The sequence below is a fragment of the Lottia gigantea genome (assembly GCF_000327385.1).
Source record: "Lottia gigantea unplaced genomic scaffold LOTGIsca_26, whole genome shotgun sequence".
NCBI classification, from domain to species: domain Eukaryota; kingdom Metazoa; phylum Mollusca; class Gastropoda; family Lottiidae; genus Lottia; species Lottia gigantea.
This window is the reverse complement of record NW_008708797.1, coordinates 2,686,157-2,702,271: the sequence shown is the minus strand read 5'-3', so window position 1 is coordinate 2,702,271 and position 16,115 is coordinate 2,686,157. Positions and strand designations below refer to the sequence as shown.

At 33.9% G+C, this 16,115-nt stretch overlaps 2 protein-coding genes across 2 annotated transcripts in view; both read right to left on the bottom strand.

Annotated features, from left to right (window-relative positions):
* LOTGIDRAFT_189014 (hypothetical protein) overlaps positions 1-4,275 on the bottom strand; it is a gene marked incomplete at its 5' end in the record, with an annotated part of 47,254 nt that extends 42,979 nt beyond the window's left edge. The window contains one exon of the mRNA XM_009056080.1: positions 4,073-4,275. Within this exon, the coding sequence (XP_009054328.1) occupies positions 4,073-4,275 (203 nt within the window). The remainder of the gene's footprint in view (positions 1-4,072) is intronic.
* A 3,764-nt stretch (positions 4,276-8,039) lies between these two features.
* LOTGIDRAFT_117302 (hypothetical protein) lies at positions 8,040-9,266 on the bottom strand (the record flags this gene model as incomplete). Its single annotated transcript, XM_009056079.1, has 1 exon — positions 8,040-9,266. One exon carries the CDS (start codon positions 9,264-9,266, stop codon positions 8,040-8,042), a length of 1,227 nt encoding a protein of 408 aa, XP_009054327.1.
* Between the last annotated feature and the right edge of the window lie 6,849 nt (positions 9,267-16,115).

Sequence of the window (16,115 nt, the reverse complement as noted above, 5' to 3'; positions counted from 1 at the left end):
AAACAATGGGAGCACTAGTTTGTTTCTCCTGAAGCGTGGAGCCATTTTGATTGTCAATGTCAAGAATGCAATTCGGAGTCCTTGTTATGGTCAGGTAGAGATGGCTATATGTTGTTTAATACTTGGGTAAATTTGCAAGTATATTACTAGCAATTTGCTACCTTCCAATTTTCAGTCAGATGGCTGTGGTTCCTGTCATTCCATAAAAACTAAGTGATTGATGATGTCAATCATCGAAAATTATGCTTCTTTCATATTAGGCTATCATTGTCCCCGATATACAAAACAAATTTAGACTAGAGCCACACGTGGCACAGAGTGGGACTTTGAAAATGTAGCAAAATGCAAAAGACTCAAAAAAATCAACCTTCTACGATAATTAGATCACGCACAAGAGCTGTCTAAAGTTGAGAAGAATTTTTTGGAAGATTGTTATAACGGAAGTAGACAGACCTCACAAATGAAAGTATCAGAAGATAGCCAAGGTCAATGACATTTGACATTGAAAGGGAGACGGTCAACAAAGGTCAAGGTTACGAGATAAAAGTCATCAAAATTTTTAAATATATACGGCTATAAAACCGGAAGTTGAGATAGGACAGCAAATATAAAAGTATAAATAGATAGCCAATGTGAATGACCTTTAATCCTACAAAAATCATGGTCAAAAAAGGTCAAGGTCAAAAATTGAAAATTTTGAATTTTCAAAAGCTGTTCCTTTTTTTGAACGCTAAAGCTGAAACAATCGAACTTCCAAGACAACGTGGCTCAACGGATGAAGTAATTGTATGCAAAGTTCCATTTTGAACAAATGTATACGTTGCGAGTTATGTCCCTTGCCAAAATTGTCAATAATGAGTAATTTAACCCGGATGTGCTAGGCCCACCTCAATTTCTTTTGCATAGGTTAATTGATATTCTGAATGTTAAGTTGTGTTCCAAATTTAAAGCTTCTACATCATACAGGTCAAAAGATATAGGTCAACAAGAGTCAATAAAGGTCAAAATAAAAAATTGAAAATATGGAAATTTCAATACCCGTTCCTTTTTTGGAACTATAAAGCTGAAACAATTGACCTATTAACACAAACTGGCCAAAATAATGAGGTAATTGTGTGCAAAGTACCTTTCTGAACAAATGTATCCTATGTGAGTTATGCCCCTTTCTCAAAATGTAAACAATTAGTAATTCAACCCGGATGTGCCACGCCCACCTCAACTTTTTTGTCATAGGTTAATTTATATTCAAATTGTCTTGTTGTGTTCCAAGTTTCAATGTTCTACATAAAATAGGTCATAAGATATATACACACCAAGCTCAAAGAAACAGAAATATTGTAAAAAAAAAAACTCAAATTTGAAAAATTCACGAATTTCAATTTTGCTTTTAAAAACGATTGTTATAAATCATTTGAAAAAGCATGAAAAGCACATTAAGAATCCGAAAAGATTAACCCTCTAGGTTAATTAGGTCACCTGCTAGAGCAGTCCAAAGTTGCGAATTTGGCTGTTTTCGGACAGCTATAAAACTGGAAGTACATGTCGGAGGTCAAATGTCAAAGTATTAACTGATAGCTAAGGTCAATGACCTTTGACCTTATGAAGGTCAAGGTCATCAAAGTTCACGATCACGAGATATGACCCTTCAAACTTTGAAAAAATTCAACCGGATGTTGCAAAAAAGCAAAATTGAGAATCGAAAAACGGCTTCCTCATGTCAGGTTTTTTTTTTTATCTTCTTTCATTTGACACCAAAATCATTTAAATCGGATGAGCCATTATGTCTGAATAAAAATCGAATCATTTCAGAAAAATCAAAATGGCGGCCAAAGTTTCACGTCTGTTCCGGATTTTTTTTTCTTCGTTTTTTTGTCATAACTTTGTCTACCTATCAGCATAAAAATTTTTGTCCTATACAAATTACACCGGAAGATATTCAACCGGAAGTGAACATCGTTTTCCTGTTTAAACCGGAAGTGAAATTGAAAATTTGACTGTACCATTTTGTTTACATTCTTAAACTGTCTTTGCTCAATTTTTTTCAGATTAATCAGACAAAAAGCAAAAAAATGAAAAAAATGCAAAATTTGGCAAAAAAAATGTCTGTGACAAATTTTCGAATTTTGAAATTTTGAAACTGCTATTCTTTCAGATTTTAACAGATTCCAAAAATGCAAACCCAAAGAAAATCGACCGAAAAATACGACTTCTAGAGCCGATTATCTATTCTTCCATATATTGAACTGTGGCACTTCCGGTTTTGCAAAAAAGATCCAAAATATATTTATGCACATCGTCGCCTATATCTAAGGTTCGTGAATGTTGAATGGTTGCTGCAACTATTGTAGTCTAAGCTCAGGAAGGTGTGTAAAAATCGAAAAAAAAAAAAAAAAAAACAAGAATTGACATTTCGATAACAAAAACCTCTTTACAATCCCTTTAAAGATGGGTTCCCTCATTATCATTTATGAAAATCAAAATGCTAATATTTATATGAATAGAAAGTAGAGGTGTTCTAATGACTTGGAAAAATACCAGTTTGTCTAACATGTCCATAATCAATTCATAACTAGCTAAATTAGAAAAGAATTACCGGCAGAATTCCAATGAGTGACCAATCAAAAAAGGTCTGAAAGTCTTTTTTTGATTATCCAGACTGTATATACATGGACTTTTATGATTGCTTAAAACTTAAATTATATGCAATATAAGAAAATAATGATATGATGAAGAATACATGCTAATTCATTAGAAACACCAATTAATCAAATAGTTTGCTTAATTTGACACTAAAAAATAAGGAAGCCCATCTTTAAGGTCCTAAAATACAAGGCCTGAAAAACAGAAACGATTTGAATTATATTCTCAAAATATTAATCTATAAGCTAATACTTTTATTCATTTAGAGTTAAAATAATATTTAACTAATAAATAAATGGTTGTCTATCATTGCAATATATTTATAAGTTTACTACAATACATGTATAACCTACATAGAATGATAGATGTAGGATGTGTATAATACTTTGGTACATGTCTTTGTTGTTGAATAATGATTGTGCTCTGCCACTATAAAATAACATTGGTGATAGCCAGGGGTGTATTATTATAAGACTTGACAGTGAGAAAACTTCAAATAACAATCACTTTATATACTGTTTAACATAAAGTTTGAAGAAGAAATGTTGTTACTTAAATGAATAATAGGGTCAGTAATGTCATGCAGCATACTAGGGTATGAGTGTAGAAGGCCTTTCTGGACTAAATCTTATTTTTGTTTTTAAATGTGGCCAATGTCCTGCAGTTACAGGCACATATTGTAATAAATAATACTTTATTTATATAGTCATATTCAATATGATATTTTCTATTGCATGCTAGATCTATTTCTTTTCAGCTCCACAGATAAATATGGTTTGAAAATTTTACTCATAAAAGGCCACATTTGATATACCGGTACACTCTTATTCCACAAGTGAAGTGGTCAAATTGTAGGCCTACAGTATTAACAAATAAATTATGACATGCATAAGATTGACAATATTATACAGATTAAATGGAAAGATTTGTCAATTTTACCTACCGGTATTGTACCTTAGTTGCAGAAACAGGAATTTATTAGCCAAGCTAATCTGTAATATTGATCACAGCTCAACGTTGAAATTTGAGCTTTCAAATCCATGTGTCTCCAGAATTATTTGTGTTTGAAAGTTAAAATGATGACGAAATTCTTAGTTTTTACCGGTCCAAGTATTTGTTGTTAGGTATTATGCATTTTTCGCACATTTTTAGTACTTCTAAAAGTAAATTAATCACATACTGTACCGGTATCATATATAATTCAAGACCCAAATCAACTCCCAAAAATGGCAAACCTGTCCTTTTAAAGACATATAGAAAGGTACTTAATGATTTTTTCAGCCTAGGCCTAATGGGTAAAGCTACTAATAAGGCCAATCACTGTATTTATTGTATTTTGTCAGTGTAACTTGTGTTTTGATTTGGGGATAGTGCTTCAAATTACTCTTCCACTCATGCACTAGAAATACAATTCATTCAAGACTTTTCTCACCTTGGTATTGTAATACAACTAGTGTTGATGTCTTGTGTTGACAATGCCTTAGTTAACTCATCTAGGCCTCCAGTTTTCTGTAACTTTTTCACTAAACTTTTGACAGCTTTTTCTGACCATTTATCATCTCTGTCATGTTCTCCTTTTTTTAACCCTAAAAGTCGCTTCACAATTGGAGGTGTGAAAGGGGACAGCTTTTCCATCACTAGCATTAATTAATCCAGCATCTGACTCCGTTTCTGTTTCTTTTGTATGACTAATATCAGAGAGATAATTTTCAAATTCATTCCATTCATGAAAGGTACAAGTTATCTTCCATACTTCATCAACCTACGGCCTCTTCACAAGGAAATTTGTAATAATACGCGAAATATAGTTCTTCGACAAAAACTGCCTAACAACCATCGGAAGCAACTTACATGTCTTGAATGTGCATAGAATATAAGTCCACATAAATTAAAAGAAGAATTTAAGTCTCAATCCATCCATCTTTGGTTATTGTCAAGAAAAATCCGAGGGACTATATTTCTAATCGTCATCGCAGGCTTGATTGATGAAACTAAAAATATCTTTAGCTTTATGTCAAATTAGAGTAGTAATACAAAAGTATAAAAGACCTTTCAGGTCACGCCAGCTAAAGTTATCTCATCATAGGAGTACTAGGTTATTTCAAAACTAGTGTTATTTTGTCCCCGTCTTGCATTCTATAATCAATACAAGTCTAGGACAAAATTTCATGATAATGAAGGGAGGATTAATTGTACTGTCGGAAGATTTGAACCTAATAATTTTAGTATAATATATATGGAATTCAGACGGGTCTGTTTGCGAAACTTACAGCTCCTCAGTTTAAGAATGATTACAACCCGATAACCTCATTTTGAGCGCATTCTGACATTATAAACGATATTTTGCATTGTCATCTTCACAATGCCAAGCTATTGCGAACTTCGTATTATACCTTGACTGCAATGGCCACCTTTCTTGTATTACAGAAGTTTGTAAATACAGCGTTTTTAGTTGGATTGTACGCTAAGGTAGCCTACGTAAGCGAATCAGCCAATCCCTGGACAAACTGTGAACAATAGGCCCTATGGCTTGTTGCTATGTTTACACTTACAGACTTCTGTCGTGGATTGACTGTATTCGCTTACGTACAATCCAACCAAAACGCCTAATAATGCAATTCCACGATAAAAGAAAGGTAGCCATAGGTCATACAGTCAATTAAGGTACCACGAAGGCCTTTTATTTTGAAATGTTGAGCCGGGTCACACACCAAAATTGTGACGCAAACAAAATATATTCAAAGAAGCATTATGGATATGATTGCACCTTTTGTTTGCGTCTCTTAAAATCCCAGTGTTTGAAAGGGCGGGAATTTGATTGGCTGGCGGTGTCAGAAAACTGACGAATGTTCAAGAAGACCGTCTATAAACCCCAAATGAAGAGGCTATATTGAAACTAAAAGCTAACAAAACGGATCGAAATTTGGTCTTATTGGAATTGTAAAAAACTGTAAAAAAAAAATAGGACAGACAGAAAGTTTTCAAATTCTCAAATGCCTCCGCACTACGCTCATGTGGACAAGCCGGCGTATTTTAGCCTATGCTGTGTCATTTTCAAAAATAGGCGTACCGGTACTAGGCCTATATAACGCGTTTTACGCAAAGTAAATCGCGTATGTGTAATAAGTATAAAAATAAACTCTTTATTTTACATGGGTCAGAATTAGGCCCTTTACACATGGACATGGTTCTGTTTAACATTCAACCCACGAGGACAATATAATGAATGAATGAAAAAAAAAATAGCTTGTCAGGCAAGGTAATATACGCCCACTGGCAGCTTTGATTTTGAATAAAAACAGTTGGCAGTAGGTAACAATCACCAGTATGAAATATTCAATCTTCAGTCGTACACTTTTTTGAACTTTTGGGGGCGATACTGAATATAGGCCTACTGATAATATTATCAAGTTTTGTCAAATCCGGCAAGAATCGTGCCTTTTAGTGCCTCACAACAAGATTCGTCAAATCAGTCCAGAATGTGCATTAAGAGTGTTTACGAGCAATATTGTGGACTGACGTACCACCAAGAGAAGTTAAAATGCGCTATCTTTCATTGGAAATATGTCTACTTATGATAAAATTCTTTTTGTTTATTTTTTCAGTATGGATACTTTACTTACCAATACAGAGATCAGAGCCATATATTGGCTCTCAACATAAATATGGCTCTGACAGAGATATATCAGTAGCGGAAGTAGCCAACTGTATCCAAAATTCAGATCGATAAGAAGTGCCAATATCTCAGAACGTTGCTGGATTTAGATGCGATTATCAGAAAGCTGACTGCCGATCAGGCCATTATAGTTCGTTTGAATTTGCAAACAAAAATCGTAAAATGATCTTTTTTTGTCATTCAGTAAAAGGCCTAGATATGTATGGATAATATAGGCATAATGCCTATAAAATCTTATATAGTTATTCCTTCTGAATCATGAAATTTTAAGCCAACATAATCAGGATTTTCATTTAATTTCACACGTGCGTATGCGTCTAAAAAAAAGCCCAATATGCAAAACTGTTGTCTTGAAGGACTACTGGAAATTGTTTATCCGAAAGACGCGTCGACTGCTCAAGTTGAGCTCTATATAGTCAATATTTGTACCGAGAAGACCTATACATTGTAAGAAAGTTCACCACCTTAATACATTCGGCCTTACTTATCTAATAGACACTTATTAACTCTCAGTACAAACTGCCCTAGGGGTGGAAATGTGTGCAACGTGTGAATTGTAGTTGGTGGATATATCTACAAATAGACGTATCTTTGTACCATACTATGTAATATTTCATATCTACACAAATATTTATAACCATTATTACCTAATTTCCTGTCCTCTGATACACTTAACGTGACCCTTTCAAATTCTTACCTACTATATTACGTCCTCTCGACGAATGGTATCTTAGAGTATAGGCTCTGGCAATATCGCATTTTGAGAATTCGGGAGAGGTACATGCATCAGATTTCGAGCCCGTGCTGAAGTTTGTCGGTGCTGGCATGAAAAATGCCCTAATGCCTGATTATACAAAACATGGGCTACGTGTGCTGAGTAAAGAGAAAGGACGGGTGTGTATAACCCGAAATTACGGTGGGTCTAAAATACCGAACTCTCCAAAATGTCCAAATTGCCCAACCCAGATGTGAACTTATTCGTGAGGAGAGCATCTGCTCTACCTCTACTTAAACCTGAATCCTGAAGCCGCTAACATGGAAGATCCCTCAATTGCAAAGTTTGCTATGTGACCGAACAGTGGGTGGAAGGAGAAGATAAACATATGTGGAACCATTTTCACACTGTAGGTCCGCGAACCACCAATCATGTTGAGGGGTGGCATGCTAGAATGAACAAGATGACCACCAACCATCCTAATATCTTCAGATTCATCACCCTGATAAAAGCTAAGCAAGCAATGACCGAAGTGACCATCAGTCAGCTCCAGTCTGGTGGTAAGAAACGCCCAAAGTATCACCAATCGGAGCATGAACTGGACCGCCTGAAAGTCTGTCTTCAGAATAACAGCAAGACAATGATGGAATATGGAGATGCTGGAGACGGATTAGAAAAATTTAATCCGGATAATTTGCCGGGAAAGTGGGAACACCCCATTAGAACACATCTATTTTCTTTTCATACAGGTAGCCTATCATAAATGAAACTAAGGGAAACCATCTTTAAGTATTCGCAAAAAGTAATTTACGCATGGCGGCAAAACTAACATAATATCCAATCAGAGAGCGATTGTTCATCACGTTGACTATATTGTTGGAATCTTTTGCCATCCTATTTTAGTCCCATGACCAAAACAATGATATTCGCCAAGTTATCTGCGTTTTCGGTTAAGAGAGCAATTTTTTTGATATTTTGGGGACAACTTAAAAGCATTATGTGTATTCATTAATAAATCTTTACACATTTCAAAAACAATTTGGTTGTAAGCCAACAAACAAAGGATGAAGCGACAAACACAACCATCCAAACATCACCCCCACTGTAAGCTAAAAATGATAAATCTTTCATTGGTGATGTCATGTGATCACTACCATATTTAAAAACATGTTCTATGGCATTGCATGCGGTTTGAGCTGGAGTGAAATGTCGATCTTTTATTATAGTGGATGCTCGCTGAACATTTTCTCTAATATTCCTATTATTAAGAACAGAATTGACAATAGCACTTATTTCCTCAACCGTAGAAGTTCTGATATCAAATTGAGCACCAATTTTAAAATGTTCGGCTTTACTCGCAATTCCAAACGCATCCACATTAAATGGCATACATATAATTGGAACACCGTGATAGAGAGATTCCAAGAAACTATTTTTTCCACAATGTGAAAGAAACAAAACAGTTTTGTTATGACCTAAGATATCATTTTGAGGAACCCATTTAACATGTTTGATATGTCCATTCTCCGATTCAGAATTACTTTTAAATATAATCAATTTCTCTAGGTCTTTAGCCACTGTCTCAAGTTTTTTGATTATATATTCTGGAAGGCTCTCAACGACACTTCCTAGTGAGATATAAACAACCTCTTTCACCGATTTATGCATAAATTTCTCCAAATCTGGAGTTAATGGTTTTGGTGGAGATGCCGTAAGAGGTCCTGCCTGGATATAATTTGGAAAAATAGCCTTAGGATAATCTACGATGTGATCTGCGTTTTCTATAAATAACAGAGATTCTTTATATAAATGTTCAGCTGAATACTTGTTTAATTCTGGAGATAAAATACTCACGTCCGGTTGGTGAAGTACGTAAGACAGCAGGAATCTTGAAAAACACTGAGCAAAAAAATTAAATAATCGTCCGCTAAAAGACATTTGATTCGTTGAACCTGACAAAGGACTGGGTAAAATATTGGTTTGAAATGGTGTATTGGAGAGATATTGTTCTATAACACTTCCCTCTGCGATTGTTGGAATAGAAAGAAATTTAGCAACGTAGAAATAATATTGGCACAACGGTATTCCGTCAACAATAGCAATATCAAAGTGTTCGCCTCTTAAACGCTCTTCAATTTTCTTGATAGAATGGAACGTTGCTGTGAAGATATTAAAGCTGATAGCACGTGCCAACAAAAAGAACTGAAATAAGTTTCTATCATTTCGAAAAAACATCTTTTGACTTTCTTTAAACTCAGATTGAATATTTTGAGCGACCTCAGGTGAAAATTGATATTGTATGACATTGATATTACTATTATCAAGACATGGTTTGTGATTGAAGAAATCCGGTACCAATGCAGTTACTTTATGTCCTCTCCTAAGTAACTCGACACCAATAGATCTCATCTCTAAACAATGACTTGTTGCTATAAATGGCAGTAGCATGACATGTTTCCCGTCCACATCTGGTGATGCGACTATTATCAGCATACATACCAAAGCAATACCTCTTTCAACCATTGTGCTGAAATAAAAAAAAAAGAGGTACGTAGAGTTGCACATTTAATATGATTATACGTATTGCAGGTTTTGGGTTCAATAAAAAGGTGTAGAGTTTTATATACCTATCCTACCACCCAACAGGAAATAAAAATTGTGCTTATATCGGGTGTTTTTTAATCATATTTTACACTAAGAAACGTAACTATTCAATTTGGTGGATTCGTAGTCAGAAACATCAGCCTCTTATGGCTATTGTTTAAGTTGTCGGGTTGGGAAGGTCAGAAAAAAGGCTGTTCTATGGAAATTTTTCAGCACCTCCTAAGGTATTGGGGTTTAAACGAATTTATTTATCTCGAATCGTTTCAATCCTGATATATTTGGAAAGATGGATATTTATTTATTTATCCCACTTGCGCCATTTTGGTCATGATATCATGACAATACGTAACTGTATATTGTTCTTACGTGGAAATAAAAAAACACGAACGTAGTTCAATGCCATTTTGAATCACTTCTTCGACCTAGTAAGTCGTGTGTTGAAAATGGCTACAATGTTTCATATCGCATTTAAAGCCATTTCTAAACTTTAATTTTGATTTGAAGGCTTAGTTGAAATATTATAGACTTTTTCAAAATATCAACCATATGCAATGAAAAAAATATTAATTGGAAATATGATTTGAAAGAGTCCGAAATGTGGGTCATTTCAAGTCTATAGTTTCTTAGAGTAAAGTGTCTTTATTTAAAGGAATACTCCCTCTGAACATACATTTTCAAGTCTCAAACATGTAGGTCTATATTCATCAGTGGACTCACTTGGTGTCATAACTAAATAACAGAATCCCTGTATGACAATAAATGTAAAAAATAAAGCAAAATGATAAGTAATAAGTAATTATTAAAATATTAAGCGTTTTTCAATAATTTCCTGCGTTTTTATGTATAGTGACTATGTGTTATGGACTAATCGGTTTAAATTGGGATTCTTTTTTGCAATACGACACCTGGTAAGTTCATTAATGAACATGTAGAGCTTTTAGTTTTAATATATAGTCACGCCAGAGCCTATAAAAAACGGAACGAAAGTTTGGTCTAATTCTAATTAAACTGCTGGCCTACCTAAAACGATATTGAAATTATAGTCACCTTAGTCAATTTGAAATATTACTCCTCACGAAGTTCATGTCCTTCGATGTGTATCAATAAATTTCAACGTGAATATATTTACAACCGAAGTCCTAGATATTGACCCGAGTTGAGCAGGCCTAGATGCTATGTATACAGTGGTGTAACCTATTTTCGTGCATATAAGGATTCGACACTGAATTTCGTCAAAATTAAAAACCCAAATGTCTTAGAAGTTTCCTCAGATATTCTATAAATTAGTTAAAATTTCGATTTTTTTTATGAATCCCCCGCTTTGGCCCATATTTCATAAGTAACCCAACTCACAACGGCGGAAAAATGCGTCACCTAGTTTCGTGTAAAATGTTTGATCTATAATTCGAGAAAACCCCGTTGTATGGATACCCAGTGGAATAATTAACTTTTCTTAGAATTTATCTTTAATAATATTTCATTATAACTAATGACAATTCACAGGGTATATTTTTTCTGACTGTACTCCAACCGACAACTTTCAAAATATTCACCAGAGGCTGGAATAGAGGCAGATGTTCGGACTAATTTCGACTAATTATATATAGTATATAGACACAGCTTTATGGAACAACAATCACAATTGCTAAATGCCATTCAAAGACTTAATTATATATAGCTTTTCTAAAAAAAAATCCGCTTCTAAGATTAAGGTACGATTGGCCAAACTGAAATCCGCCATTTTGTTTATGTCAAAGTATACATTAATACATTTTACCTTGCTTGAAACTACTGGATGCATTCTGCTAGCTAACAGTGTGCAGACAACCCATGTTTATCAAAACAAGCAAATGCAGAGGTCACGCGAGGTCGCACATGTAAATGTAAATCATTTCCGGAGATGCACGAAAAATAGGTTAGCACGAAATTAGGTTACTGTACATAAATTAAGGGGTTTCAAAATATCAGTATAGCGGTACTGTAAAGAAAAAGAAATAAACCTCAAAGGGACATATTCGCCATCCGTTTGGCCAATCGTACCTTAATCTCAGAAACGGATTTTTTTTTAGATAAGCTATATATAATTAGTCGAAATTAGTCCGAACATCTGCCTCTATTCCAGCCTCTGGTAGATATTTTGAAAGTTGTCGGTTGGAGTAGAGTCAGAAAAAATATACCCTATTAATTGGCGTTTTATCACACCTTTGAAGATGCGTTTTTCTGACATAATGTTAAATAACCTTTACGATGACTGTAAATTAGTGTTGGGCGTAACTTTTGTTTTGTTAGTATCACGTGACTCTGTGAGGTTTGAACTTAAGGCTGTTCGTTGTGATGGTATGACTGAACTGCAAAAATATTCATCTTTCCAAATATATGTGGGTTTCGCAGATTAGAGTTATCTAAATAGCTTTAAATCCCCCGCACCTGTGGAGATGCAGAGTTCCCATTTGACAGGGCCTAGTTTTTCTGTCTCTACACCAGCCAGATATCTGTCCAAATAGATATCAGAGGCTGGAATAGAGACAGATGTTTCGGTCTATGTCGAAATTTAAACCTTCAGATCAATTTGTCGAGGGTTCAATTTAAGACCCAACTATAAAACTAAAATCCATAGGACTATAAAACTAAGAAACAAAGAACAAGAAAACTAAGACCCAACTATAAAACTTAAGACCCAGAGGACTATAAAACTAAGACCCAACTATAAAACTAAGACCAATAGGACTAGAATGCTAAGACCCAACTATAAAACTAAGACCCATAGGATTATAAAACTAAGATCCATAGGAATATAAAACTAAAACCCATAGGAATATAAAACTAAAACCCATAGGATTATAAAACTAAGATCCATAGGACTATAAAACTAAGACCCAAAGGACAAGAAAACTAAGACCCAACTATAAAACTAAGACCCAACTATAAAACTTAAGACCCAGAGGACTATAAAACTAAGACCCCACTATAAAACTAAGACCCATAGGACTAGAATGCTAAGACCCAAATATAAAACTAAGATCCATAGGACTAGAAAACTAAGACCCAACTATAAAACTAAGATCCATAGGAATATAAAACTAAGATCCATAGGATTATAAAACTAAGATCCATGGGACTATAAAACTAAGATCCATGGGACTATAAAACTAAGATCTATAGGAATATAAAACTAAGATACATAGGACTAGAAAACTAAGACCCAACTATAAAACTAAGATCCATAGGAATATAAAACTAAGATCCATAGGACTATAAAACTAAGAGCCATAGGACTATAAAACTTAGGGCCATAGGACTATAAAACTAAGATCTATAGGAATATAAAACTAAGATCCATGGGACTATAAAACTAAAACCCATGGGACTAGAAAACTAAGACCCATAGGACTATAAAACTAAGATCCATAGGACTATAAAACTAAGATCCATGGGACTAGAAAACTAAGACCCATAGGACTATAAAACTAAGATCCATAGGACTATAAAACTAAGATCCATAGGAATATAAAACTAAGATCCATAGGACCAAAAAACTAAGATCCATAGGACTATAAAACTAAGATCCATAGGAATATAAAACTAATATCCATAGGACTATAAAACTAAGATCCATAGGACTATAAAACTAAGAGCCATAGGGCTATAAAACTAAGATCCATAGGAGTAGAAAACTAAGATCCATGGGACTATAAAACTATGACCCAAATATAAAACTAAGACCCATAGGACTAGAAAACTAAGACCCATAGGACTAGAAAACTAAGACCCGACTATAAAACTAAGACCCAAATAACTAGAAAACTAAGACCCATAGTACTAGAATGCTAAGACCCATCTAGAAAACTAAGACACATCTATAAAACTAAGACCCACAGGACTATAAAACTAAGACCCAACTAGAATACTAAGATCCATAGGAATATAAAACGAAGATCCATAGGAATATAAAAAAAAACTAAGATCCATAGGACTATAAAACTAAGACCCAACTAGAATACTAAGACCCATAAGACTATGAAAATAAGACCCATCTATAAACTGAAGAAACATATTTTGAAATTGTTTTACTAGGGTGTGGCATATATTTAAGAGACCAAATCTATTTTTTTGATCAATCGTACCTTAGTCTCCGAAACAGGATTTTTTAGATAAGCTTATCAGTTAGTATTAGCGATCATATCCATGTATAACAGAAAGTGAAATTCCTAGTAGCGGGAATTTTTTTTTAAAGAATTATGCGATTTTAGTACATTTCAAGTTCTTTTGAAGGTTGAACAATAAGCATTCGAACGACTGGGTAAGGTTTATTTCAGCAGCGTACCTATCTCAACGACGGACCTTCACAATACTCAAAGAAACAGTGACGTTATGGTTCAAATAAATTTGTAAAGATTTGCACCTGCTATTAAACAAAATATAGGTTTAATGACATCAATAAACGCTTGACAGAGAACTAGAAAACAGAACTATAAAACTTATAGTGGGGTGGATTTGCTCCACAAAACAGTTCGATTGTGCACTTTAACTTAAAAGCATGAAACTTGGCATATGATTAGACAGATACAAAACAAACATTTTAAGTCCAGGTGCCATCGGAAATTGCAACCAGTATTGAATTTCAAAAAGGTCGCCAATTTGGACAAGTTTTGTTAAATATCTTCTTAACTAAGACAGATATCAAGACAGTTCAATCGCCTATAGGCCTACCATGGCTTAGGGCTCTTGGGATCCAATTGTGTCAGAAACTATATGTCAGATATGGCTGCTATCTTTAATAATAAAGATATCATTATAGTACTAACGCCTATGTACCATGTTATACACTGTAAAAAAAATTTCCTTCGATTAACAGAAAAAATTCCGGCAGCTGATTTACCAGAATTTAAATTTTGCCTTCAGTTATATAACAGAATTTCTTGTAAAATATTTGCTTTAAATAACAGAAATATTTTACTACAAAATTTGTTAAATTACAGAATGACTAATAATATTTCCTGTAATTAACAGAAAATAGGAAGGATATTCTGGTAAATCTGCTGCCGGAATTTTTCTAATATTTCCTGTAATTTAACAGAAAAAAAGGAAGAATATTCTGGTAAATCTGCTGCCGGAATTTTTCCTTCCAGTTCTGTAAAAAAACAGAATTTTAAAAAGGATATTCAGGTAATAAATCTGTTGCCAGAAATCATTTTCATTTTACTGTAAAATAACAAAACATTTCAACTTTATGTGTTTATTGGTATTATTTGTGCATTTAAAATAATCAGAGAAAATGATGTTAACTACACCTTTAATTATACATACAACTGAAAATGTGGGCGTATAAAAACAATCTCTTGCATAAAAACAAATGATGAACTTGAAATACATACTCATCACTAATGACATCTTTAACACATCTTTTAATGACATTCTCATAACTAATGACATCTTAATAACGTGCTGATCTAACTAATTTGGATTTAACTAATGTCTTTTTTTATTTATGTTGACACTCTTTTCTCCACATTGCCCATATTTTATTAATATTGACAGAACTTCAAGGACCTGTGGTCCACTTCACTTTTTTTAGTGTTCCACAAGGTTATAAGACTCCATCATCCAGCACAATACAGTTTATGATGCAACTCTAATCATTATTATAAGGCCTAATTGTTTTTGATGTGCACAGTTAATTGTTGCTCGTTCGAAATTCAGGTCAAGTCTCATAATGCTCCGTAACTTTTAGCTGGTAAATAATGGCAGAAACTCTAAAGAAAGGGAAAAGGTGACATACCTGAAAAGATAAATTTAAAATGAGAAAATATTTGTTGTGCTAACGTACTGTAGTAGTGTAGTAATAGTAGGGCACTTGATCTTTTAGTTCGAGAAATCCAGAGTCCAATTTACCCTCGTTTACGAATTTTGTAATGCCTCGCCTACGTGGTGGGTCCTAACATTGAGTGTAAACAGTTAAGGTTTATTGACAAGAATATTAATGACAAAATTCTCATTCCTTGTATTCTTGTACTCTGGTGCAATTATAACCATAAAAGGCTGAAAAAGCGAGGATGTACAAAAACAGAAAAAGAAATTATAAATTAAAAATAATAAATTAGTAAAGGCATAAGAAAGTGGATGGAAATTAAGAGCATGATGCAATGACACACTTATGTATAGCAGTCATGGGTGGCCCTACAAAATAATTTCTTAAAAGCAGGTTGCACAGTTTGACATCGATAAGACATTGCAAATGTTATTAATAGTAGGTACAAACATTTTATATAGTGTCACTTGTGCAAAGTTGGTGGGAAAACTGACTTGAGGGATCTATGCATAATTTGGCGCCATTTTGTCGGGTTTGTTTACATTTTGGTAAAAGTTTTCAGACAGCATGAACAAATATAAAATTGCAATAGAAATTATGGATCCTGTGATATTTCATATCGTTGGAGGTTTTCTTATGTAATCGGGTATAAACTTACATTGCGGTTGGCT